Source organism: Biomphalaria glabrata, chromosome 14 (assembly GCF_947242115.1).
Source record: "Biomphalaria glabrata chromosome 14, xgBioGlab47.1, whole genome shotgun sequence".
NCBI classification, from domain to species: Eukaryota; Metazoa; Mollusca; class Gastropoda; family Planorbidae; genus Biomphalaria; species Biomphalaria glabrata.
In genome coordinates, this window is record NC_074724.1 from 18,361,959 (window position 1) to 18,389,404 (window position 27,446).

General features: G+C 33.3%; 1 protein-coding gene across 1 annotated transcript; it reads right to left on the reverse strand.

The window, feature by feature from the left end:
* Positions 1-749: 749 nt before the first annotated feature.
* LOC106055225 (uncharacterized) lies at positions 750-27,446 on the reverse strand. Its single transcript, XM_056010889.1, has 14 exons — positions 26,703-27,446; positions 21,858-22,622; positions 17,681-17,889; positions 16,281-16,452; positions 15,828-16,054; positions 14,953-15,134; positions 13,361-13,457; positions 12,457-12,640; positions 12,058-12,183; positions 10,029-10,144; positions 7,028-7,528; positions 6,642-6,834; positions 6,372-6,531; positions 750-6,160 (listed from the first exon to the last, which is right to left on the reverse strand). Exons 2-14 carry the CDS (start codon positions 22,390-22,392, stop codon positions 6,013-6,015), a joined length of 2,850 nt encoding a protein of 949 aa, XP_055866864.1. The 5' UTR covers positions 22,393-22,622; positions 26,703-27,446; the 3' UTR covers positions 750-6,012.

The window sequence follows — 27,446 nt, forward strand, 5'->3', positions numbered from 1 at the left end:
AGGATTCGAACCCGGGACCCCCGGTTCGGAAGCCAAACGCTTTACCGCTCAGCCACCGCGCCTCCCCTGGCCTAACTGATGTCTTATAATTGATCTAATTGTTTTAAAAAGGCTCAATCTCTTATTCGAATCCTCAAGAAAAAAACAAAACATTTCCGTTTCTGTGTGATTAATCAATTATAGGGTCAAGAAAATGCAGTTTACAAGATTAATTACTATTCGTTTTAAATTATTTCTAACTTATAATGCATATTAAATAGATTTTTTCTCTTTAAAAAAAATAGTAAACATGTGTAAATATAGTACTTAGTATAACAGAACTTACATAACGTAAAAATACAAATATAAAAACAAAAATTTTGACAAAAAATCTACAACTGTTTGTATAAATGTATTAAAAATATGGAAAACTGTCGTCTCCCCTAGTAAAGAGCCTCAAGTGTTTGAGTGTTTAATACTGAATAGTTGTAAAAGTGGTGTATTTTTATGAAAAAACTGCTTGCATAAGTGATTTAAAAAATTAGATTTTTCGCTTTCAGAAAAGAAAAAAGTAACCGTTGCATCAGAACATTGAATGGTCTAACTCTAAAATATTGTGATGTCGGATTTTCACTATCTTTTCTAGTTTACGAGATCTAAACGGGACGGATGGACAGACATTTCACACAAAACTAATAGCGTCTTTTCCCCTTTCGGGGGCTGCTAAAAAAACAACAAAAGCATCACTTCAGTCAAAAGAAACAGAAAAGTTCATCGCATACAAGTATTTATTAGATCAATTCACTGCACAAAGCTAGGACCAGACAATGGTTAACAAGAAATAGTTTGAACCATACATCAACATGAAACATGACTAGGTTATGAACCATACATCAACATGAAACATGACTAGGTTATGAACCATACATCAACATGAAACATGACTAGATTATGAACCATACATCAACATGAAACATGACTAGATTATGAACCATACATCAACATGAAACATGACTAGATTATGAACCATACATCAACATGAAACATGACAGGTTATGAACCATACATCAACATGAAACATGACAGGTTATGAACCATACATCAACATGAAACATGACAGGTTATGAACCATACATCAACATGAAACATGACTAGATTATGAACCATACATCAACATGAAACATGACTAGATTATGAACCATACATCAACATGAAACATGACTAGATTATGAACCATACATCAACATGAAACATGACTAGATTATGAACCATACATCAACATGAAACATGACTAGATTATGAACCATACATCAACATGAAACATGACTAGATTATGAACCATACATCAACATGAAACATGACAGGTTATGAACCATACATCAACATGAAACATGACAGGTTATGAACCATACATCAACATGAAACATGACAGGTTATGAACCATACATCAACATGAAACATGACTAGATTATGAACCATACATCAACATGAAACATGACTAGATTATGAACCATACATCAACATGAAACATGACTAGATTATGAACCATACATCAACATGAAACATGACTAGATTATGAACCATACATCAACATGAAACATGACTAGATTATGAACCATACATCAACATGAAACATGACTAGATTATGAACCATACATCAACATGAAACATGACTAGATTATGAACCATACATCAACATGAAACATGACTAGATTATGAACCATACATCAACATGAAACATGACTAGATTATGAACCATACATCAACATGAAACATGACTAGATTATGAACCATACATCAACATGAAACATGACTAGATTATGAACCATACATCAACATGAAACATGACTAGATTATGAACCATACATCAACATGAAACATGACTAGATTATAGTATGCATTTTAAATACAATTTATATACACAAATAAGCAAATAACAAAAGAAGTCACAAGTTTCTGAAAAAAAAAGTTGAATTTACTCAAATAAACTAAATATGTATAAACATTTAAAATGTTCAATATAATACAGATATATACAATAAACTGTGTTGCTATATCAAACAAAAGTTGAACACATTTGACACCAACATAAACAAAATATTACAGTTGCTTGCTCTTGGCTTTTAAAAATTGAGATAGATGTTTTACATTTCAAGAAAACTTGATAAATAAGTCATCATCATCATCATCAAACTCCATTTGAGTGAGGGCTTGAGAAGTTCAAATCCTCCTTTGCAAAAGCCCTGGACAGAAACCCTGCTGTTTTGTGTATGCTTACATGTTACCATACAGGTCGAGAATTTGTGGTTTCCCAAACAGGACAGTGGCTTGCTTAGACCTGGACAGCCTCCACCATGGGGGCCCTCATGTGCTCCGCAGGCTTTTTGGGATTTATCCCAACACTCAAACCACTTTTTCCTTTCTATTTTTTTTTATTGCTCTGGATAAAAACTCAAAGCCTGCTCGGTAGGTGGTGTTAGCCCTCCCTGGTGGGCCAAGGAGTCAGCAATGGTGTTGCCAGTCACACCTATGTGACTGGGTACCCATTGTACAACATTATTACAGGGGTGCCATAGCGTTGCTTTATATTTTGTGAAACCATAATGACAATGTCAATATTGGAGGGTATAGGTATAATGCATGATTGAAATAAAAACATATTTAAAAATATAATTTGAAAACATCAACAATAAAAAAAATATACAAAAAAGTCTCCACCACCCAAACAAATATTACATTTCAGCATAAATCATCCTTAATTATGTATGTTTTAGTTTGGCCAATTTATAATTTATTCTACAATATGAAATATAACTGGGCTGCTAGTCACTTCTTTATGTGTCAGATACTTTGATTTCAAAGAGGTAGAGAATAATGACATCTCATAATTTCCAAACAATTAACATAAAGTCTTAATCCTATTATGCTTTAATTAATGTATGTACACAGACAAAAACAACAACAATGTATGGATCATTTCAAGTAGGCCCATTTGGGTTACATAGATATGTAAAGTTTGTTATGGCACATTCACTTGATACAAATACATAAATAGGAATGAAATATTACAATTTAAAGATTTTGACACTTCCTTGAAATAAGCAGAAAGAAAATTAGCATGCTGAGAAAAAAAAGTAGGAAACTTAATGTTTTTGAATATTAGTGTTCTAGTTCTTGTGAATGTGTATTTTCAAGCCTTAAGGAAGATGTAAGAAAATCAATCCAATTCAAAGCTTATACCAAATCACTCTGTCTGGTAAAAAGTCTGTACATATTTCTTCAAAACCCAATCTCTGTTCAAGTAGAAACTTCGCACTATTATTTCTTGCACATCACAAAACAAGAATCAAATAAAAAACAATTAATTTTTTAGCTATTGGTAATTAAGTATTTTGTTTGGTATCAAACAAGGGAAAGAAATCATACTGAACAGATGTGCTGATATGTTGAACTAGTCCCCTAGAGGAAGCTTGAAACATGAGTAAACAATTTTTTTATGCATTTAAAAAGCAATCACAGTAACATTCACCCAGACACCCCCTTCTTTCCTCCCCTCTTTCCCAAATGGTCCAGACAAGTGTTAGGATCAGAGCATTAGGACATTGAGGAAGTTCAAAGAATGAAATTTCACTAAACAAAAACAATGGATAAAAATATTTCTATCGCACAGATTTATTATTGTTTGTCTAGATCTATTAAAAATAAATTTCATCACATGACTGATCCAAAATAATTGATATTTGAAAATTGATAATTGAAATTGTATTTTTGTTTTTCTTGTTTTGCAAGGTAAATCTTAAAATTACTTTTTTTTTTTTCCACTGTATTTGCAGCAGAAATTATTCTATTTATTCAAATATATTACACAAGTTTTACATAAGTTTTAAAATGTTAGTAATACAATAAGTCATATGTATGCATTAAATATAGCTGGCATATTGAAATGTTTGAGTTTATAAAAAATAAAAAAATGTGTTTTTTGACAAATAGGAATTCCATGTAAATTTTTTTTTATTACCCCAGGTCTAACAATTTACTTATTAATTTAGTGTCAAATGTATATTTTTGCTTTAGTTTTTCTACAAGATGAAAACTGATGATTATAACAGAAATGATTAAATTTGAATATCATAAAAATTAATTTAACATTGAGATGTTAATGAAATTTGTAATCAATTGCAGAAGTTTAGCACATATTAACGCAATTTGAATCCTTTATGGTAAGTGATTTCATTTACAAAAAAAATTATGTGACAATCAAAAAATATTCCCACTATATAAAAGTTAAGTTACAAATTTTTCTGTAAAAAAATCTCTGACAAGGTGATAATTAGTAAACGGAATAAATAACAAATAAATAACATAACACGTAACTGTCACAATACAGGATTTAATCACCGATACAGTATATACATTTTAGAATAATTAAAGAAAAAAATGCTAGAAAAATCCAACAAGAGCTGCAAAATGAAAAAAAAAAATTGCACACATATCTCTCACATATTTTTCGTATCAACACATAAAAGCAGCAATAACCCAAGGATATGGACAGAGGGAAATGATTCACTCCACATGATCAAAGTATATATTACTGGCTAATTACAAAATCCAAATTTATGGTTACCTGATATCGGAAAGGTATCATGTCCTCCTTTAAGCAAGCAATGGTTATGTCCTCCATTTAGCAAGCATTGATAGTGTCCTCCATTCAGCAAACATTGGTCATGTCCTCCATTCAGCAAGCATTGGTCATGTCCTCCATTCAGCAAACATTGATCATGTCCTCCATTCAGCAAACATTGGTCATGTCCTCCATTCAGCAAACATTGGTCATGTCCTCCATTCAGCAAACATTGGTCATGTCCTCCATTCAGCAAACATTGGTCATGTCCTCCATTCAGCAAACATTGGTCATGTCCTCCATTCAGCAAACATTGGTCATGTCCTCCATTCAGCAAACATAGATCTAAAATCCGACATGGTCCAGCTTTCATTTTGTTGTTTACTGGGATATAATTTTAGCACTTATTTGAATTCAATCCTTTAAATCTTCTGATTTACACATACAAACTGACTCAGAAATAGCAGAAAGATGATAAGTTTAGTGTCAACCTTATTCTTGAACATATGTTTGTATATTCAAAGTTTTTTATAAGAAACTTGTTACTCAGAGCTACTCATGATCTTTAGCTTTAATTTATTTTCCAATTTCTGGGTTTCATGCAAGTGCTTGGTAGAAAAGAAATAAAAAGAATTCTATTGACTCTGAGAAGCATTTTTCTCACAAAGTACAATTTTAAGAAAATGTTGTGCATACAGTTCAAAATGTTTATTTGCATAAATGATGAACTCTGCAAGAAGTTGCTTTATATCAGACATGAGCTGTAGGCATGAAATTCTACTGCCTACAATAAACTGACATGCTTCAACAAATATATAGTAATCCTATTTTTAAAAAATCTACTTTGTCTAACATTGTTTCTGTTTTGCTTTTTTTTTTAAGACTTATTTTCCTTTTGCACTCTTCTTAAAGTATAGAAGTCTGTGGTAACCCAACAACCATATAATATAAGTATTTAGTATTGTCTCAACTTTAAGAATGATAACCTACAATTTTAAAACATTTGGAATAGTTCCAATATATTCATTACTATTTAGAATTATTTTTGTAATAAATAAGGAAATTTAAATAAATACAATGTCTATTCTTAGCCTAAGGTCTGTTGTTGATAAATCTGAACAGTCTAAAACCTTGTAAATAAGCCATACAAAAACAATGTAAATCTAATGTGAATGTGTCATACACCAATTCGTCCAACAAAAAGAAAATACCATTTATAACATTGCTCAACTGAATAGTTGGACTGCAGCAAGTTAAATTAATCTATATTTGATTTTTTTCTCCATTGAATAAATTATAACACAGCTGATCTTCATATGCAAAAAAATAACAATATTTTAATTAGTAAAGTTTTACTTCACATACCAAAAAAAAAAGAACATATCTTCAACATTATCTACTGGATCACAGTTTCAATGCATGGGTGGTAGCCAGTGACTGTCTCCATTAGAGCCCATATATCCTGCCCATCTTTGTTGTGTGTAGGGCAATACAGTAGCACATTTATATTTAGTCTTTGTACTGTTGTCCCTTTGTGAGCAGCTAAACTTTAATCTTAATCTGAAAAATATATTAACATGTAAAACTTTTTATTACTTTAAATTAAAAAACTAGAACATGCTAAAGAAATTTATTTTAGTTCCTTCCTCAAATGTAGCTAATTGTAAAAAGTGTAGTTTACCTAAATTGTTACTTTATTACATATTTCATAGTATAAAACAGAGATTTTTTTAATATGGATAATACTTTTGTGTAGAAAATATCCTAGTACCTGTAAATTGTCATCTGTCCCATATTTAAATCTAAAGGATTGTACTCATCATCTGAATGTGTATAAACACCTTCTTCTGACACTTGATGGTCAGACAGTTTCAAACACTCCATAGTCACAGCCTCTTCATACTCATCATGGTTCATTTGATAATAGGAACCTAAAAATTAGACAATGATAAAGCTGTTTTAAAAGATTGAAAATGTATTTAACCTATGAAACAAATAATAGAAATGTGTAGTTATTTTAACTAATGTCCGACTGTCTTACTCTCTGGGTCAAGTCGAATTTCTCCCTCCTTAGCCAATTTGTCTGCTATACATTTCTGATCCTGGGGTAGAATAGCCTGCGTCTTGGAAGGGAAGAACCAATATGTGGCAAATATGATATCAATAGTGCTATTGTAATCAGAATGTGACTGGGCAAATGTTGTCGGTGCCAAGGTTCCAGTTGAAAGGAGACGCTACAGACCAAATTCAAAGTAATCAATGAATTTTCAAGCCACAAAATGAAGATGTCTAGATATGAAGGGTAAATATCTACAATGAAAATTAGCATAACAGTTCCTATCACTTGAACCTTTTTTTTTTCATTCCTACTAGTAGCTCACACTTTCTACATGGGCTAAATGTGGTATAAAGAAACAAATGTTTTACCTGCAAACCTTCATCATCATGTGGACCAACATGGCGGCGGGTACGCCTCTTGTTTATCAACTGTATACTTCTTTTTAATTTCATCATGTTTTTGGGATAACTTCCTGTGGTGGTTCTTTTATTTACTGACCTGTAGGCGTGCGGATATCTCTGGTTGTAATGAGCTGCCTTGTCATCGGCAGGATAGTATGCACCATAGGGTGGATTGTAATAGCCTCTGTTACCAAAAGTATCTGTGTCTCTGTATGGCAGACTGTATTCATCATCCGCCATATTTGGATGGAGATTAAAACTTGATGATGGGTTGTAATTATCATTGTTGCTTCCCTTGGGTACATATTGTGTTCTGGAATTGTAGTTTTGCTTGCTTGCTTTCTTTCTGTTCACTATTGGGGATGTGATTCCAGGACCTTTTTTAGAACTGGTTCTGTGAGTACTCACATAATCTGGTTGATTGTAGAGGCTTTCAGCAAACTGGTATCCACCATTGTCAGCATCATTCTTTAGTATACAAAGATAAAAACCAAGTGTGAAATGATTGATAATGTTTTAGATCTACTGTGTGATTTAAAAATGCCAGAACATTACACTCAATATATTTAAAAAATAGTTGATCTCAAGAAATTATTAAACTAATGCAACAGTAAATAGTAGGTCTATTAATTCAGATAAACTCTTTCAGAACTTCAACAATAAACAAGGTTTCAAAGACAGTTTGTGTGGAAACACAAACTCAAAATCGGCCCCCGAAGTGGTCCACCCAGGCAAGTCAAAAGGCAGGTATCAATATTTTCAGAAAGAGCATTAGAATAAAATTCTATCAAAGACCAATGACAGAGAAGAATGGAGATAGAAGGTTGATAGATCTCGTATGGTGCCCCAGTGGTCCAGCAGACCAAAGGATAGGTGAAAGTGAATGTGAAGTTAAATGCCAACATGGACTAACTGATGTCTTATGATGAATATCTAATTGATCTAATTGTTTTGTAAAGGGTCAATCTCGTATTCAAATCCTAAAAAAAAAAAGAAAAAAAAAACATTTGCGTAGAAAAAATAATTCTATGGTTGCAGTGTACCACTGCAGTTCACGCGATAATATGAAAACCTACTTATTAATCGTTATTTTAAATTATGTCCAACTTATATGCATACTAAATAGGTTTTTTTTCTCTTAAAATAATTAAACATTATTTTGGGTAAATGTAGTAGTTAGTAGGACAGAACTTACGTAACCTAACAATACAAATGTAAAAAAAAAAATATTTTTTTTAACAAAAAGTCAAAAACCATTTGCATAAACGTGTTAAGAATATGGTAAATAGTCGTTTCCCCTACTAAAGAGCATCTCGTGTTTGTAACTATTAATATTGAATGGTTGTAAAAGTGGTGTATTTTTATGAAAAAACTGCTTGCATAAGTGATTTAAAACATTAGATTTTTTGCTTATAGAAAAGAAAAAGTAGCGGTTGCATCAGAACTTTGAATGGTCTAAAATATTATGATGTCGGATTTACGCTATCTTTTCTAGTTTATGAGATCTAAACAGGATGGACAGACATTTCACACAAAACTAATAGTGTCTTTTCCCCTTTCGGTGGCCGCTAAAAAGTCAGAACTTCTATAGATTCTCTATTAAAACAAGATTACAAAGAGAGTTTGTGTTATTAATTGTGTTATGACACAAACTCAGAGGCGGCCCCCATCAAATTCATCAATGTTTTGATCGTTTAAAGAAATTCGGCGTTATTTTTCACATAAAAGCAAACAGTGCAACACAATGTCTTTAAAATACTCTTCTAACTCTTCTGGAAAAAGTAGAGTAGTGTTAAGTGATCACCTAAAATCAGTATGGAAACCTCCAGATACAGTGTCGGTGGCACCTAGTGAGGTAGCTCAGGGTGTCATCCCTCCCCATCAACTTTCTTGAAATATGTTCCAATGAACACTAATGCTAGTTATTATTTTTTTTTGTTGCACCAATACAGTAAGCTCATTAACTACTTTTATTGAATTTTTACTCATGTAAAATCCCAATGTTAATTACATTTATTCAAATGTTATTGCACATTTTACAATAATATTTAATTAAAATTATAAACAGAGTTAACAACATTATATGAACAGGTTTCTTTTGTTATACTTTAAATGGTATAACGTTGTGCTGTATCATGTACACTTCAGCTACCATCTAGATGTGTCAAGGCATATTTGGGCATATATCTCGAGATTGTATTATTATCTTTTCCCATATGTCTGCTTTTACCAAGTTTTACTTTTTCTAACTTGGTTGTCACCCTCAGAATGTCTGATGATGGTATTTGTTTTTTTTTCTACTCACACCCAATCCTTAAGGCTCTTGAATTACCTGTCTGAATATAGCTAGTGGGAATAGTGAATAACTTTCTATTTAAATGTAGACAAAAAGATGAAAATTTGTTGCCAATGAAATCTTTTTTTTTTTCATGTTAAAGTGATTGGCTTCAAACCCAAAGGGTCTCATGTTTGAATCTGGGATCTTGACGTTTTGTATTTGTATTCAAAAACCAGATTCCAGTTGATGAGAGCACTTTTTGTTGTATTTCAAATAAATATAAGAGTATTTTTTCTACAAATTTCTTCCACTGCCTTCCTATCTGATCTAAAATGTTTTAAGTCTTAATTAGGGCACAGTTATATAGAGAAAAATAGAATTTATTAAATATTTTGAAATCCTATGACCTACTTCCTATTGATAATTGCACATTAGATGTATTTTATAAGACTTCAAAGTAATATTTTAAAATGTAGTATTTGTACTAAAAATTTGGTTTGCATTTTTAATTTAAAAAATAAAAGGGTTAATTTTAGAAATTTAAAAGTAGCTTTTTTTTTTAGCACACAAGGTTATTAGTTTTGAAATCTGCATGTGAAAGAGAAGCAGAGAGACTGAACAAACATTATAGTGTTTTTGCCTAATTCAGGTAATCTAAAATTAATTACATACATTAATTATTATACTAACCCACTGAGTAGAAGCTTCGGAAGCAGCACTAAATATTTCAGAATGTTTTATGATGTACTCATATGCTTCAACAGAGGTGTTAACCCATTTACTGTGCTCAACTGTCTTTCTTTGTTCTTGGAAAAGAAGTTTTTTTTAAAAATATATTAATAATTAATAATATTTGTATCAAAATATTAAACAGCAGAACAAAAGAACAGCCTGTCAATGTTCACAATGTTAAGAGTTATCTTATCAATGACAGATGTCCCTTCAAAAGCATATTAATGTGTTAGTGTTCATCAAATCATGATGGGGGCCTCCTTAATTTCAAAACAGAAAATACAAACCCAAGCACACTACAAGTCCACTTTAGGGAACTGCAGGAGAGCTACGGAGATTGTGGCACCATTTACACTGACGGATCCAAAATGGATGGAAAGGTTGCATGTACCTGATCCTTTTGGAACAAAACAATCTCCCTATGGATGCTCCGTCTATATGGACGAATTACATGCAATATTGCTTGCACTCATGGTCATAAAAGCATCAGACATGAGAAAATTTATCATATGCTCCGACTCCAAATCTGCATTGCAAGCTTTGGGGTGGATGAAGACTGACATTCCATTGGTACATAACAGCCTAAAGTTGTTGGACCAAATAACAGCTGACCATAGGGATGTCACCTTCATCTGGACCCCCTTTCATGTGGGCATAGAGGGAAATGAAACGGCAGACCGAGAAGCAAAAAGAGCCCTAAATCAAGCGGTGTCAGGAACCAATATTCCCTGCTTGGACCTGAGACAGAGTATTGCCTCTGCCACCTATTGAGAGTGGAAGGATTGGTGGGAGGCTGAGACCCACAACAAACTCAGACAGATTGTGGCGGATGTCAGGTGGCGACCCACATCTAAGGGTCTGACAAGGCGTGGAAGCACGACCATGTCCAGACTTAGGATTGGCCATACCTACATCACACACTCCTTTGTGCTGAAGAAAGAGGAGACCCCACTTTGTGAGTAATGTGATTCTCATCTCACCATGGAACATACCCTCATTGATTTCCCCAGATACCAGGATACTAGGGGGAAATGTTTTAGAACACACAACTTAAAAACACTGTTCAACAATGTCAACCCTGGGAAGGTACTGGGCTTTGTCCGGGAGGTGGGGTTGATGGCGAAGGTTTGATTTGTGAAATTGTTAATATATAATATTTACAAAACATTTTTATTAAATTATTAATTTTTTAACTGTGAACAGAGCTTGGTTTTAATGGCTTAACTATATAAAGTTTAGCTCTTGTGGTATGAAGGGAGAATAACCCTTGAAGGATTACGGGCACAACATGGCCTAAATTGTGCCGATGTGCCAAAAACTCAAAACTAAATGCGGTTGGTCGTTATGCTGGCCACATGACATACTGCTCATTAACCATTGGCCAAAGAAACAGATGACCTTAACATCATCTGCCATATAGATAGATCAACAGATAGAATCCTGCATGCTAATAAAAGACTTAAACTCTGTTTAGTCAGTCATTCAATTTCCTGACTTATTCAGGCAACCCATGTCATTCTTTAATGGCACTAGGGTAGAAGAACTTATCCAAAATTTTCTTAGGGTATGGCATACGAAATGTGTCTTTGTGTCTTCTGAGTATTTTATTAAGTTGTGTTTTGTATTTTTAAGTTATGTTTCAGTGTATAATTGCTATTTTTCTTTTTTTGTCTTCTGTTCTGAAGTGTCTCTAAGGTTAATGATTTTACTAATGGTGTTACTCTTAACAAATGCAAAAAAGTGTAAAATGTCTTTGAATTTAAACTGGATGAAGCCCAAAGAAAAACCAGTCAATGTTTACAATTTCACACTCTTTGTACTTCATGATGTAGACAACTAGATGATAAGTACATATGCACCTGGCTCGAGTGTAACTGGCTCTCTGAATGTTTCAATCCAAATCTTTTTTTCTTTTACTTTTTTATGTTTGAAAATTGCAGTATTGTAAAAAGTTGAAACAAAGATGTAAGATAATTTTTGATAATACCTGAATTATAAATAGGAGTTCCTCCTTTGGGTAATGTTCTACTAATAGCTACCAACTTTGAGAAACCATTAGATTTAAACCTCAGTCTACAAAGGTTAGAGCGACTTTTTTCATGATCTTTTGTACCTGTCAACAAATAATTTTATGATTCTTTTAAAACATTTATAAACTGTTAAATTCTTCAATAGATTGTTAAAAATGGAAGGGATGATATAAAAGTAATGTATACTTCAATTCCATATTTATAGCACACATTTTTTAACAAACATTTTTATTGAAAAAAAAATAGGTACAAATAGTGAAAAGATACAATAAAATAACAACTCAATGTTTCTTTGTTTATGACTGCATTTTATAAAATCAAACTATATAGACTAAAAAGGAAATAGCTTACCCTACCCTTCACAAAACTGAACTCTTCGGTCGCTCCTTCGTGTCCTGCACAATCAGCCATCCAAACAATGAATGCATCATTTCCTAAACCCTCCATTGCAACTGTTAAAGGTGAGGATTGGGAACCAATTGTATCTCGTAGAGGAGGGTCAATTAGCCTTTTACCTGTTTTACCATCAATGACTGTAGTCTGGTAGAAAAGGAATAATTTCTCATTGTTTGCTATCAAATGCACCTGTAACTTTGTTAATAGACTGTACATTGTTGAAGATTGATTACATTGTTCTAAGCTCTAAAGTCATCACTGTTACATTGTTGCTACTATATTTATGTTCTTTTCAAAGTATGACACGAACCTGTCAACATCTTTAAGTTGTCAATAAAATTTACACTCTTTCTGGAAGTTCAATAATTAAATTATACCTTCACATAATTAAAACAAATTCTTTAATTAAAATATCAATCTATATAAGAACACAATGTAGTGTAAACAAGTTTACAGATGAAACATTACTTATAGTAAAAAAAAAATTATTATTATTTGAAAATGAATTCTCACTGATACTTTTTTAATAGACCAGGGACTAAAGTGACTGGGAATAAAGTGACCAGTGGATTAATTAAGTGACCAAGAAGATTAAATGACTGTGAAATATTTTGTTCAGAAGATAAATCGCATGAGATTAAGTGACTAGAGGATTAATTGATTTATTTTTTTAAAAAGTGATTATAAAAACAAATAATTATTAGATATAAATTGCCTAACGAGTTGTATGAAAAAAAAATGTGGGCAATGCACCTTGGTTCTCTTCTTTCAATAGTGTTTTTATTTACAGATGAAACCAAAAGTCAACCAATTTGTAAAAATCCATCATTATGTTTAATTTAAAATGACTTTAGACCAACTTACCTCAGAATAATAATACAGTGGATAGCCAGGACCATGGGCAAACTTGACCAAAAAGTCTGGAACATCATCTTCATTATAGTAGCCAACAGCTGGGGTGCTGGTAGGAATGAAAGAAAAAAGAGTATATATATATATATTTAAATATATAATTCATCTTACATCAGACTAACCACTATAGAATGATTAAAGAAAGCAAAGTTTGAAATTTAAATCCTAGTTGACAGCTTAATTTTCTTTAATACATAAGGCTATTTTTACATGGACCTCTATTCAGGTCGCACATTCCGAGTGGGCAAAACCTAAAACCTGGGTGGGCACAGTTCTTAAAAACAGCCCTAATGATTTTCCTAGAAATTTAATAGTCAATGTATAACATTGGGAAAATAATAAATAGCTCATTGGCCATAATAGGAAAACTCTAGTTTGACATATTTTTCAAAGTATAAAAAAATTAATTTAAATTGTTTGTTTGTTTGTTTTACATGTCTGGGAATGTTCCTTCAGAGTTGAAGATAGTTTACTTTCTAATCCAAACCTCCCGCAGGATGACGGGGCATGGGAGAGGGCTGGATTTGAACCCTCGACCATCGCTAAATCCAAACAAAACAGTCCAGCGCGCAAATCTTAAAAAACCAGTGAAATTTTGGAGAAAATAAAGTCTAAGTATACTAAGTATAAGTGGTTCTACAGTAACAGCTTATTTAATTCATTTCTGATGCATATTGAATAATTCAGTATTTTAGAGAATCCATAAATGTTGTAATAAATCAATTAGTTTTCTTTTAAAGTATAATTGGATGTCATAAATAATTAGTAAAATGTTGTACCTAAAATTGCATATTTTTTGTTTTCAATACAAAATCATTTTAGAATTAAATAAAATTACTAATTAGCATGAAATATTTAAAAAATAAACAAATTTAGTTTTTAATCTGAATATATTTAAGTTTTATCCACTTGAAACAGCCAGGTTAAGCACATTTCACTAAAGCTTTGAGTAAATCTTTTGTTTTTAAGTATTTTAGCTTTTTTTCCCTCTCCAACTGAGTGTATATATAAGAATGTAAAATGTGGATTTTGTAAAAGAAGACTTCAATACTTATCTTTAGGAACATTCATTCATTTGTGTTGTTTTTTAATTGTGGTATTATTTTAAAAAATTGTTTTGAAAGTTGTTAAAGCAACACAACCTGGATTTTTACTAAAACATGTATTTTGACATATTTTAAATACTAAATTTGATTAGAATCAAATCCAAATATCAGTCATTTTTTGAATGAATTTTACTTTTTAAAAATATTTTCACAGGGTTAAAGTATATTCCTTTGTTCCAATGAAATCATTTTATTATCAATTAATGAGATAAAGTGGACACAAAAACTTTAAAAAAAGAAATGAAACAGAAAATAATAAAATGAAATAATTACATTGCTGACAACAGACAACTCTAGTAGACCAGCTTTGAGTACCAAGACCAAATCAATCACATTTATTAATGATATACATCTTAAATATCTAGACATTTTCTTTGGCATTCTAGTATATTCATTTTACTTAATTTAACTCTATTTTAGTAAGTTGTATTTTTAAACCTGTATGTTTCAGACATTGGAAACCTCAAAGACCAGATTGGTCTGTACGTCTTTCCATCTAGTGCCAATATTGTTGAGTTGAACATAGGTACAATGATGTCTTCAATACCATCGTGAGTTATGTCTACTAGTGCTGGTGGAGTCATAAAGCCTTTGTGTGTATCAGACGATAATTTCACTGACTAGTTGGATTCAAATTGAATAGAAAAAAAACTTTTAAAAGGAGATTTATGGAGAGCATTATGGAAGGGAAGGAGAGATGATTGAGAGAGTGATAAGTCTGAAAGGAAAGATGGTAAAGGATGAAGAAATAAATAACTAGTGATGAACGTTTACAAAGTAACAAGTAAAAATATGAAAGAAAACATGTTAAAGTGATTATTAAAGGTGTTTTACAATTTTCATACAACACATCTTAATATTTTTTTAAAGTTACATTCAATGCATTAAAATTTAGAGAGAATAGGTCAAATAACACAATATATCATTAAAGATAACCTTCACCCATTATACCACTATTACATAAGATCTTAACGAAGTGGTCGTCTCCTTTCCATTAGAACTAAAACAGAAAGATTTAAAAACTCCCTCATCCCACTGTTGGTCAGAGTGTTACACGATCATCTGTCATCATCAAGAAGTCCATAGAAGTCTATTCTTAAGCGCTGGTCATGTATGTGTTTCGTGTGTGAATGTTCTTTGTATTTGCATCTATAATGTTATTGTTACAGTAGTTACGCTGAGATTGTTAATTGTTGTCAAACTGAATTTCCATTTGATTGGATCAATAAAAATTATCTTATCTTATAATATATATCTATCAACAAAAATCTTATCATTAAAATAAGCTTCTCCCAATTTCTTTCTGAGCTCACCCTATCTCTAAGTCCTTGCTTGAGGCTCTCAACTTCCAGTCTCCACAGTGATCCATTGTGTGTTTCCCCTCCAGTACCGAAAATCAAGAACTGCACTCCATCGAGATGGGAGATAATTTGAGGAGAGTAGTAAGACTCACGGTTGTCAGGGACGCCTGTCCACATTACTACTTCCCCTGTTTTTCCACTTACCAACATAAGTCTCCCTGAAAGTCTATGAGCACTGCCTATAGAATAACAAAAAGATCATTCAGAAGAGCACAAGCTAAACATACGTATATTTAAAGAGAGAGAAGATGTATCAAATTATACTGTTTATACATATAAGTAAAGTAGAATGGAAGGATGTAAACAATCTAGTTCTTCATTTATCTACATCTAAGCACATTTGGCTAAAATAGTTTATTAAATAGAAAGGCTTTACATATTCAGACACTTTAAAGTTGAACAAACCTGCTTCTTGTAAAGGATCTCCGCCGTGGACCAAAATAATATCAGGAATGTCATCCCCAGTGATATCATTGATATATTGAGGAGTGTAGAAGTTCATTACTGGGTTAATCGCTTCCGTTTTGCCTAGTTCCCACAGGACCGCGCCATCTTTACAACTGATGGCCAGGAAAGTCTGTTAATTAGGACAAGTATTAGTCTCAGAGAATGTCTTGAGCATAGAATTGATAGCAGTGAGAGAAACATGTTGCTCTGTGTAACATTCATTCAGCTGGATGGTAACTTAATGACTACATTCATTCAGCTGGATGGTAACTTAATGACTACAATAGTGAAGGCACAATATGACAACGAAACCACAATGAAAAACTGAAACAACTGTAAACAACTCATTATACATTAATTAACTGAATGTACGTTTACATTAATTTTTGACAAAATAAAAATATTCATTAATTATTAAAGATCGTGACAGGAAAACTATCTGATGTTTGTCTGTCAATCATTTCCCCTTAAGTATACACTGACACTTATATCGATTCCTACTCTATGATATAGTAGTTATATTCTATACACATACACGATATGTAAAAACATATGTACACACTGTCATGCCTATTGATCTCTGCATGTAATTCATTGTATTAGGTACACACAAACATATGTATTTACCTTTGCAAGTAGTTCATAAATATCATGTATTAACACTGGCACCTATTGACCTTTGCAGTAAATGTTTAATGTGTAAACAATGACACACGTATTGACCTTTGCTAGTAAATGTTTTAATGTGTAACTACTGAGAATCTGTACATGATGTCTGTAAAGAAACATAGACTAATGTCTGCATGTGATGTCTATAAAGAAACATAGACTAATCACTGCTTGTGATGTCTTTAAAGAAACATAGACTAATGTCTGCATGTGATGTCTGTAAAGAAACATAAACTAATGTCTGCATGTGATGTCTGTAAAGAAACATAGACTAATGTCTGCATGTGATGTCTGTAAAGAAACATAGACTAATGTCTGCATGTGATGTCTGTAAAGAAACATAGACTAATGTCTGCATGTGATGTCTGTAAAGAAACATAGACTAATGTCTGCATGTCTGTAAAGAAACATAGACTAATGTCTGCATGTCTGTAAAGAAACATAGACTAATGTCTGCATGTGATGTCTGTAAAGAAACATAGACTAATGTCTGTATGTGATGTCTGTAAAGAAACATAGACTAATGTCTGCATGTGATGTCTGTAAAGAAACATAGACTAATGTCTTCATGTGATGTCTGTAAAGAAACATAGACTAATGTCTGCATGTGATGTCTGTAAAGAAACATAGACTAATGTCTGCATGTCTGTAAAGAAACATAGACTAATGTCTGCATGTGATCCTCTCACCCCTGCACGTCCAGCGGAAAGACAATCTTTGACGCCATCTTTGTTCAGGTCATACTGACAATTGAGGCCGTAAATCTCGTGTAATGTGTAACGGCGCCATAATTCTTTTCCCGTGGCGCCGTCCAGCGCAATTAGCCCCCCATAACAAGGTTTGTTGCCGTCAAAATAAATGTCGCAAACAATCTCCTTGACTCCGTAACCATCGGCACCTGAAAAAGGAACAGACACAAATTGATGTAATCAAGTCAGAACCTATAAAACAAACAGAAAATAATGTACTCAAGTCAGAACCTAAAAAACAAACAGACAGGACCATACATGCATAAGTCAGCACTTAAAAAACAAACAGTATTAAATGATGTTGTCTACTCAAGTGGACAGTAGACTACAGTCTTTTACATTAAAGGTTCGGCAGAATATTCAACAGAATAAACAGTTTAATATAAAACTCAATGTAATTTCTGTAGACAATAAATTAGACCAGGGAGGCCCAAAATACAATTCGAGCGTTTATCGGCATCTTTGAAAAAAAAAAGCATAAATGTTAATCCCAACATTTAAAAGTATTTTTGCGACAAAAAGTGTAGAGTGATCGAACGGATGAGACACGTCATATGTAATAACTGAACATTGTGATTTTTTGCACTATCTGACAAATCTGACATTAGTTGGGAAGGGGGGGGGGGGAATTTTTGATGCAGACGTACATTTGGAAGTTGATTTCGGGAAAACAATGTCAAACATCCAACTGATTCACTCACTCAGCGGTGTCATACAGCCAACTGATTCACTCACTCAGCGGTGTCATACAGCCAACTGATTCACTCACTCAGCGGTGTCATACAGCCAACTGATTCACTCACTCAGCGGTGTCATACAGCCAACTGATTCACTCACTCAGCGGTGTCATACAGCCAACTGATTCACTCACTCAGCGGTGTCATACAGCCAACTGATTCACTCACTCAGCGGTGTCATACAGCCAACTGATTCACTCACTCAGCGGTGTCATACAGCCAACTGATTCACTCACTCAGCGGTGTCATACAGCCAACTGATTCACTAACTCAGCGGTGTCATACAGCCAACCAGCTTTGATATCACTTCTTTGCCGATAACTCACAGTTGAACGATTCCTCATTTCCCTGGCATGTGTCGCATCTGGTAACAAAAAGTAGCGGACTCGTTACAAGGTTGAGCGACTGGATGGTTGAGAATGCGCTCAAGATGAATGAAGATAAAATAGAAGACATTAAGATTGGCCACTGGAAACAACAAAAGTCGAGAGTACTCATTTCCTATTCATCACGAACAGGCAGGTTCCTTTTATCCACGAAGTTCGCAATCACGCTTAAGTCAGTTCTACAAGGGTCTGTATCAGCAGCTACGTTAATTGTCCTATAGGCCTATTAGTCGACAAAAAAGCTAGCTATGGTATTAAATCCCAGTCTTAGCAAGGATTCGAGCCCGGGACCTCCAGTGAAATCGAAAATCTACTACAAGTGGCTATGTTTTCATTGGATCTACAACAAAGAAATACCCTTGAATTATGTGAGCTGATCAATCGATATGTCTCTCAGAGAGCCCTGCGTTCCATGAGCTCAACGCTTCTAGTGGTGCCACGTTTCTCCCTCAAAAGCTATGGTTTGCGGGCTTTTTCAGTGCACGGCCTAAAAGTTCGGAACTCACTCCCCATTGATCTCAGACAGACAACATACTTCACTACATTCAAGAAGAACATTAAGACCTTTCTGTTCAAAACTTTTTTAGATTAGTTTGTCATTTTGACTCTTGTGTTTATGTCTGTTATGTTATTATAAAGCGTTGAGCCTCCATTATGTTTGTTAGCAGCCTTTTATAAATGATATAATTAACTATTCATATTATGACCGTAGACATAAAGTTAGATAAACGTGTTTGCAATAACAATGAGTAGGGAGCTGACTAGTTAGCATTACGTTTATACATTTATGCACTAGGTTTTAGATTTTTTATAAAACAAAATGTGTATTAGTACATTTAGTACTGTCTGTGAACCAGCTACTTACATTTCAAACAAAGTATTTACTTTTTAAAAGAAAAAAATCTAGTATATATATAAGTAGAATATACTTTGAAATAACAATGAATAAGTAGTGTTTCATATTATACATGTTAATCACAGGGTGCTACCCATAAGAATAACCCATTTATGACAAACTCAACACGTTATTGATGGATATAGATCTACAATGAAATAAATATTGATTGGCTTCTACTGTTAAGTAGTCATATAAAAGTTATCACTCTACTCAATGGTTGTGTAGCTTAAAAAGATGTTTTCAAGAGATAGGCTTAAATCCCTGTTCCATAATCTACCTCTGGATGGCACTTAGATCTAGTTGATTTATGAACAGCAATATATCGCTGGCAATATATTCCAGAACTTTCTAAGAACAGCAAAAAAACAACAAAAAAAAAAACACCATTTAAACATTGTAGCCAAAATATGGCGTCACGTCTTTCTGTGAGTTTTTTTTACATGAGACTTCTGTTCATTGTGTTTTTTCTAGTTAATGTTCATTTTTTTTCTAGTTAATGTTCATTTTTTTCTAGTTATGTTCATTTTTTTTCTAGTTAATGTTCATTTTTTTCTAGTTATGTTCATTTTTTTTCTAGTTAATGTTCATTTTTTTTCTAGTTATGTTCATTTTTTCCAACTTCATTTGAAAGTCTTAGTGACTTGATCTTGAATTATTAATATCAGATCATAATGAGCCTGAATTCAGAAATTCTACAAGCTTCCTCGTCCAGACTACTTTGGCTGAGTTGATGGAAACAACCGTTGAACATGTCCAGACTCGACTCTGTCTCGTAAGCATTTAGAATGAATAGAGTTTGTGGTCTACTTGAAATATTGTTATATCACTCCAACAGAGCGAATAAAATAAAAGTGATTTTTTCCCATTTCCGTGTGGTACATGACAAGTGAGGTAAAAAAAATTTCACTCTTAAGGTGTTTTGCAAATTTAATAATTGACCTTCTTTTTGTTATCATTGAATTATTTTTGTTTTTAATTGAAGTCTTTTATTACAATTTACTGGGTTTTTATTTTTGGTTGAATCAACTTACCGTTTTTCTTCATTGTTGAATAGATTTTATTTATTAGATGCATTTGTAAACTTTGTTTTCAAACTCCACAGTAGCGTAAGTCTGTTGAGACTAGAACATTTGAAGCACATTTGAAAATTCCATATCACCACAAGACTCGTGATCCATTCAACCTTCCCCTTCAACTTAAAGCCTTTCTTTTTAAACAGTGCCCTTCCAAGCTCCAAGCAGTCTTGGGGAAGTGCATAGCAATTTTTCTTAGTCAAGGTTTTGTGTGCAAGTGTGTTTCTATATACGGCTATGATTTACTAGGGTTAAGGTTTTGAAAACAATCTACCCCTTCTCTTTTATTTTTAACAAATCTGGATCGGTCATTGCTTCACATGAAGATATAAGAAAGCTTTTAAGCATAAACATTAAAACTAGTTCTACCGCCTCCCTTTTCGTTTCTTTTTTAAAGACCTTCGTCTTCTCATTTTGTAGTTTTGGTGAAAAGAGGCCGCACTGCATAAAAATATATATCTTTGAATAAGCAGCACAAACATGTAGGCTACATCCGCCCCAAAGCCATCCCCTCCTCTAAGAAATCGCCAGTTAAACTTTTTCCCCAGCCTCGTATTTTAAGAATTTTGCAGTTCATATAATACATTTGTTTGCTTATCAAAGTAAAGCGTAGCAATAAACGGAAAAAAATGAGCAATGAGGTGATGGAAGTAGTGAACATCTTTTGAGAGATTACGATTAAAATACTTAAGATCATGCCGCTGAGAACGTATCTCCTGTCGGCCATCTTTCGCGTAATCGTTATTTGTCAATCTCTCTTTCTTGAATATAGGCGCGTCATTTTTAACTTCACTTTTTTTTAAAATTCCAATATCTATTTAAATAAAAATTAATATTTAAAATATTGCTGATTTTATTTTACAACTATTATGATGATGAAAAGTTCTGAAGATGAAATGACAGGAAATGAAATATAAATTCTACGTCGATAAATCCATCAAGCCCATTGGAGCACAAACATCGTCGTAAGATACACACACTGCATGCAGTCTCCACCAGTCAACAAAAGCTAAATGTACTTACCAGTGGCAAATCCTAAAACGACGTCCAATACTCCATCCTGATTTACATCCACTAATCGAAATGCAGACTCAGTTAATAACTTGGGAATACCCACGACCCAAACATCGCTAACCTCCAATTTATCACAGCCGATTAAAATTGCTCTTTCAGATTTCACAGTATCTCCAGGTAAAGATTCTCCTTGCTTTACCAAGACACTGTTTGTTATACTTGTGTGTTTATTGGCGATGTAAACAATAGTTGCCATGACACCGCACAATACGCTCACCAAGGCAACGAAGTAAAATATAGGTTTGAAAAGAGAAAAAAATTGACATTCAGATGTCCTTGTTTTCACCTTTGTTCTCTGACTTTTAGTGCGAGGATGCATCAAAGGTTTGGAGGCAGAAATTTCGAGGTGCGGATCTTGTACGAACACTTCATCTTCATCGGACTCTTGGACGTCATAGCCGTTCTCCACTACAGGAATTTCTTCATTGATAAAACCATTTCTGTTTTTACGCTTTTTGCTGAAGAATACTCGAGCACTTGCCATTTTGTTGATAAGTCAATAATTTGTTCAGTTGGATCGAAACTCTTTCGTTTTTTTTACTTGTTCAAATATACATTTATTTTGTTGATCTCAAGAATGTAGCAATCAAACTATTCCTTTTTCATCGGATACAAAGGTTTCTTGACAATTTGTTTTTTCAAACCATGAATTTAATAAACTTTTGAATATTCTTTCCGGTGTTAAAAATATTATATCCCTGGGAAAAATTCAACCTGTGAAAGAAAAATTCGGAAAATTAGATTTTGACTTCATATCTTCACAAATGTCTATTGATATTTTAAAAGAATTTCTTTGTTAGGTTTTTTTTAACTATACCGCCTTCAAATGTTCAAAATCGATTTGTTTCACATTTTTTTAAAACAATGATCAATTGACTTCATGTGATTCAATTTATCAGGTGGCTTCACATGAACAATTATCTGTAGGCAAGCTCAACAGCGACTTTAGTTAGAAATACTATTTCATATTAATCTTCCCATACCTTTATAATTATATAAATTATATAATTATATATTTATATAACAATCTGTCTTCAATCCTCTGTAAACTATAAAATCTCTACCACTATAGTCTCATTTGCATCGACTATTAAACAAACAACTGAGGCAGGTTTTACTAGCTGGACTTTGTAAGAATACAAATGGGAAGCAAGAAAAACATAAAAAAATAATATAAAAAAACGTTATACGAAGTGTAATTGTATCAAATAGTTTGGATCAGTCATATTATTAAATTTGTAATAGATCTAGACCAACAACACTAAATCTATCCTGTTAGAAATATTTTAACCAATTGTTTTGCTTAGCGCTATTTCATGCTTTTTACTTTCTCAATACGCTATGATCCTATCATTTATCTTGACCAGTTGAGAACATGGAGGAGAAGGAACAAAGGGATATCTATCTCACCACGCCTCCTCAAACCGACATACTTACCACTCTGCTACTGATGTGCTTATGACTAAAGAAGATCTCATAGTTATGTATTGTTTGTTTCGAACTAATTTTAAAGCGGCGACATATAAAGGAGACTAATTTAGCTTATACCACTACTTCACTCATGATTTCTTTCCCTTGTCCAAGATAAGAAAACTAAATAAGTAATTACCATTAGTTAATTGTTCAATTTTTTTTTTATTGATTCTTGTGTTGTGTTGTCAGGTAAAACGTATGTTCAGTGATTTTAATATATTTTTCCTCTGTCCGTCTCTTGCCATTGTAATATACTTCGTTTTTCTGTCATTGATCTTCATCTTCCTATTGATCGAGATGCTTCGTCCAGTTGTGTGAAAGCTCTAGCAATATCAGAGTGTTTTTACCCAATAAGGCAGTGTTATTGGAATAATCAAGATATTGCAAAGGTTGGTTGTGGCCCTATGTTTTCTTTTCCGAAGTAGATCTAGTTAGTAATTGTTCCCCTTATATGTGTACATGTTTTACAACTCTCCAGTGTGGAAGAGCATATAGGACAGTGAGTCTCCTTGTCTAATTCTCGTTTAAACCATAAATTCCAGTGAGTAATCTCCCTGTAATATGACTGTCACAGCATTGTTTGAGAATCACTGTGACATGAGGTGAATAGTAGTCACACAAAATAAGCGTGGCCATTCGCACGGGGAAAAGGATCGCGTCTGAATCTGGCCATGCGGGTCGTAACTTGTAACTCGGTCCTCAGAGTGGAAGGACATTTTGTTCTATAAGAGTAAGGGATTTATACAAAGTGTCTTTGTGAAAGGATTCTTATTCCAAACGTATGATTTGTGAGATATGAGTTGTTCTGGAACTTATATTCTATTGCTCATTGAGCATTTATGTCTGGATTGCTTATATATTATTATTTTATATTAATAAATATATTGTCTGCTGACACTGTGTTATTCTGTGAATTTCTATGTTTCTCGTGACAATAAAACTCAGAACACGCACACAAGAATCTAAAGTAACATCTAATAATTAGCCAGTAATACTAGGTGTTACAACGACTTAACGTTTTGGGTTGTTCAATGTCACGTGTCTTGTTTGTTAGGTTTGTAGTGTGTCATATAGATATTTCCTTTTGATACTGTCATAAAAAAAACATAAGCCATTTATAGTCTATATAGAGTTGGTCGACTGTATTCATGGCATTTTTCTAGTATATATCTTAGTGTAAAAATGTGATCGGTTGTGGATCTATTGGGTCTAAAATCATATTGGTAGCCACCTAAGATTTCTTCGAAATATTTACCATACCAAGTATCATTGTTATAACTATTATAAGCTTAATTAGTATCTTACAAGTCACATGTAAGAGAGAGAGAGATTCTTATCTTATCTTCTTATCTTATCTTATATAATACAGACGTTACTTCAAAAAAGAAGATGATTACGTCCTACGCGTCATGCATTTAGTCATGCATATTAACCAATGACTTAAATTCTGCCAAGTCACTGGTTTTCCTGGCTAGCTCAGGCAACCCATTCCATGCTCTAATAGCACTAGGGAAGAAGGAGTATTTGTACAAATTTGTTCTAGCATATGGGACGAGGAATGTGCCTTTATCTTTGTGTCTTTCAGAGTATTTTATTAAATTTTGTATTTGAAGATTATGGTTTAGTGCTTTATGTATGATTGCTATTTTAGTTTTGAGCCTTCTGTCCTGAAGGCTTTCTAAATTTAGTGATTTTACTAAAGGTGTTACTCTAGTCAAATGTGAATATTCGTTTGTTATGAATCTCACTGCTCTATTTTGTGTCTTTTCCAGTTTCTTAATGTTTTCTTGAGTTGAGGGGTCCCAAACGGAGGATGCATATTCTATTATTGGCCTAACCAAGGTTAAATAACATTTTAGAAATTTCTAAATAACATAATAGAAATTTCTTTTAATAAATCCTAATGCTTTGTTTGATTTTTTTGTAGTTTCATCAATAATGGGAACAAAGGGAAGCGTGGTCGAGAGGCCAAGTGTGCTTGAACTTGGCTTGGCTTGGCTACCTAGAAGGGGGCTCGAGGTTCGACACCCGACTCGGGCAGAGTTGTGTTTACTGAGCGCCTAAAGGCAGCACGGAAAACTAACTCCTAGATACCCCCTCCCCCCACCGGTCCACAAATGAGATTGGACCAAAAAAGCGCTCTGAGCATGCTATAAGCATGAAAGTAGCGCTATATAAAAGCTATAATAATAATAATATGGGGATTCCATGACAGTTTTTCATTTATTATAACACCTAGGTATTTTGCATGTTACTGGTTTGCCATGAATAAGATAAGTGGAATTAATTTGTTTTAGTTTTTTTGTTACTCTTGATAAATGACATTTTTCTGGGTGGAAAAACATGCTCCAATTTGATTCCCATTTCTGTAATTCATTTAATTCTCTTTGTAAAATATCTGTGTCTTGTGTTGTTTTTATTGTTCTATATATTATGCAATCGTCTGCAAATAATCTGACTTTTGTTCCTGAAGTAATGCAATTTGGTAAATCATTTATGTAAATTAAAAATAGTAGTGGACCCAAGACTGTTCCTTGATGTACACCTGAGTTTACTGTTATCGGTGTTGATTTAGAGCCATTTATTATTACAGTTTGTTCTCTCCCTATCAGAAAATCTTTAATCCCAGTGGACCATTAATGTTCCATCTCTCAAACAGAAATCATGGCCGTGTCCTTTCCAGACCTAGATCATTTACAATTATGATCTGTTCGGTTTCCTTGTGTGTAAAAGCTTTCTTAACGATATTTTTTATACCAGAAGATTGATAGCCTTGCGCACATTTATCTATTGGCTGACTCTTTCAGCTCTCTGAATAGCTGCCTTTACTTTTGAGTAAGGTGCCATAGCCTCTGTGGAAGTTATTGAATTCACTAACAGATACAAATATACAGTCTTCTTTTTTAGAAGTAGACATAGCCAGATGTTTGTAACATTTCTTCAAATAAAAGTTTCGACTTTGCAAGTTTTCCATAAATTGATAGGAGTGAATCGCATGTAGCGAGATGGCTGTGTTGTAGAGCGCTCTTCTTTCAACTAAGAGTTTTGCTTTGAACAGATGATAACGTTTTCATTGTCAGGATTTCATAACTTTGCTCTTGTAAGTTTATAATTCTTTGTTGAAGTCAATACATTATAGGATCATTGTACTGACGACATGACAACTACGGGAAACTGTATTCCCTGGTATAAGTAAGCGTGAAGTCACTTAGGGCACCAACAACTAGCCGTGTTTTGTTTTAGCAGCAAACTGTAATTCACAATACCAACGGCAACATAGAGTTAGATTAGTGCTGAAGAAAAGATTTATAAATCACCAACCTGAGTGTCGCCATTTCTCTAGTTCTATCACTGACACCAGATTCAGTCGAAGAGATCGATGCCAGATGTGTGTGTTGCCACTAACACAATAGACAGAATGCTCGACTTTAGAAGGACCATTTACACTTGTACTAAACAGAATACTGATCCTATAACAAACTGAACGAACAGATGTGTGAATTTATAGGGAAAAGTAAACAATGATAACGGATGAAAATAAATCCCCCCCATTCGATTGAATATTTGTAATCTCTCTTTATGAAGTCCACCGCTCTCGTCTCTAGCATGGAGAGAATTCTATGGAATAACAAGCTGTCTACGGGGTCTAATAATATCTAAACTTTAGCTGAGAGAAAATGACAGTTAAAAATGTCCGTACTGATACGTACACTAGCAATAATGTAATAACAGCATATTATACCAGCTAGTTCTAAACTATATTTAGAACCAAAACAAAGTAAGATGTAGGCCTAATACGCAAAAAAAAAAAAATGATTGTCACTTCGGAACTCCATACTTTGTCTTGGATCTCAACGAGTTAGACCCTGAAAGAATATTGATTAACCATGTCACAGCAAAGAGCTCACTCTCCACACACACACACACATACATTGGAGCGTGCTGGAAATAGAAACGTCACCACGGCTGCTAGACTTCTCTAGCACCAGCACCTACAATAGTTCTAAAATTATATACATCTAATGATGTGCTTCATTTCGCATTGAAATTGTTATTTATAGACTT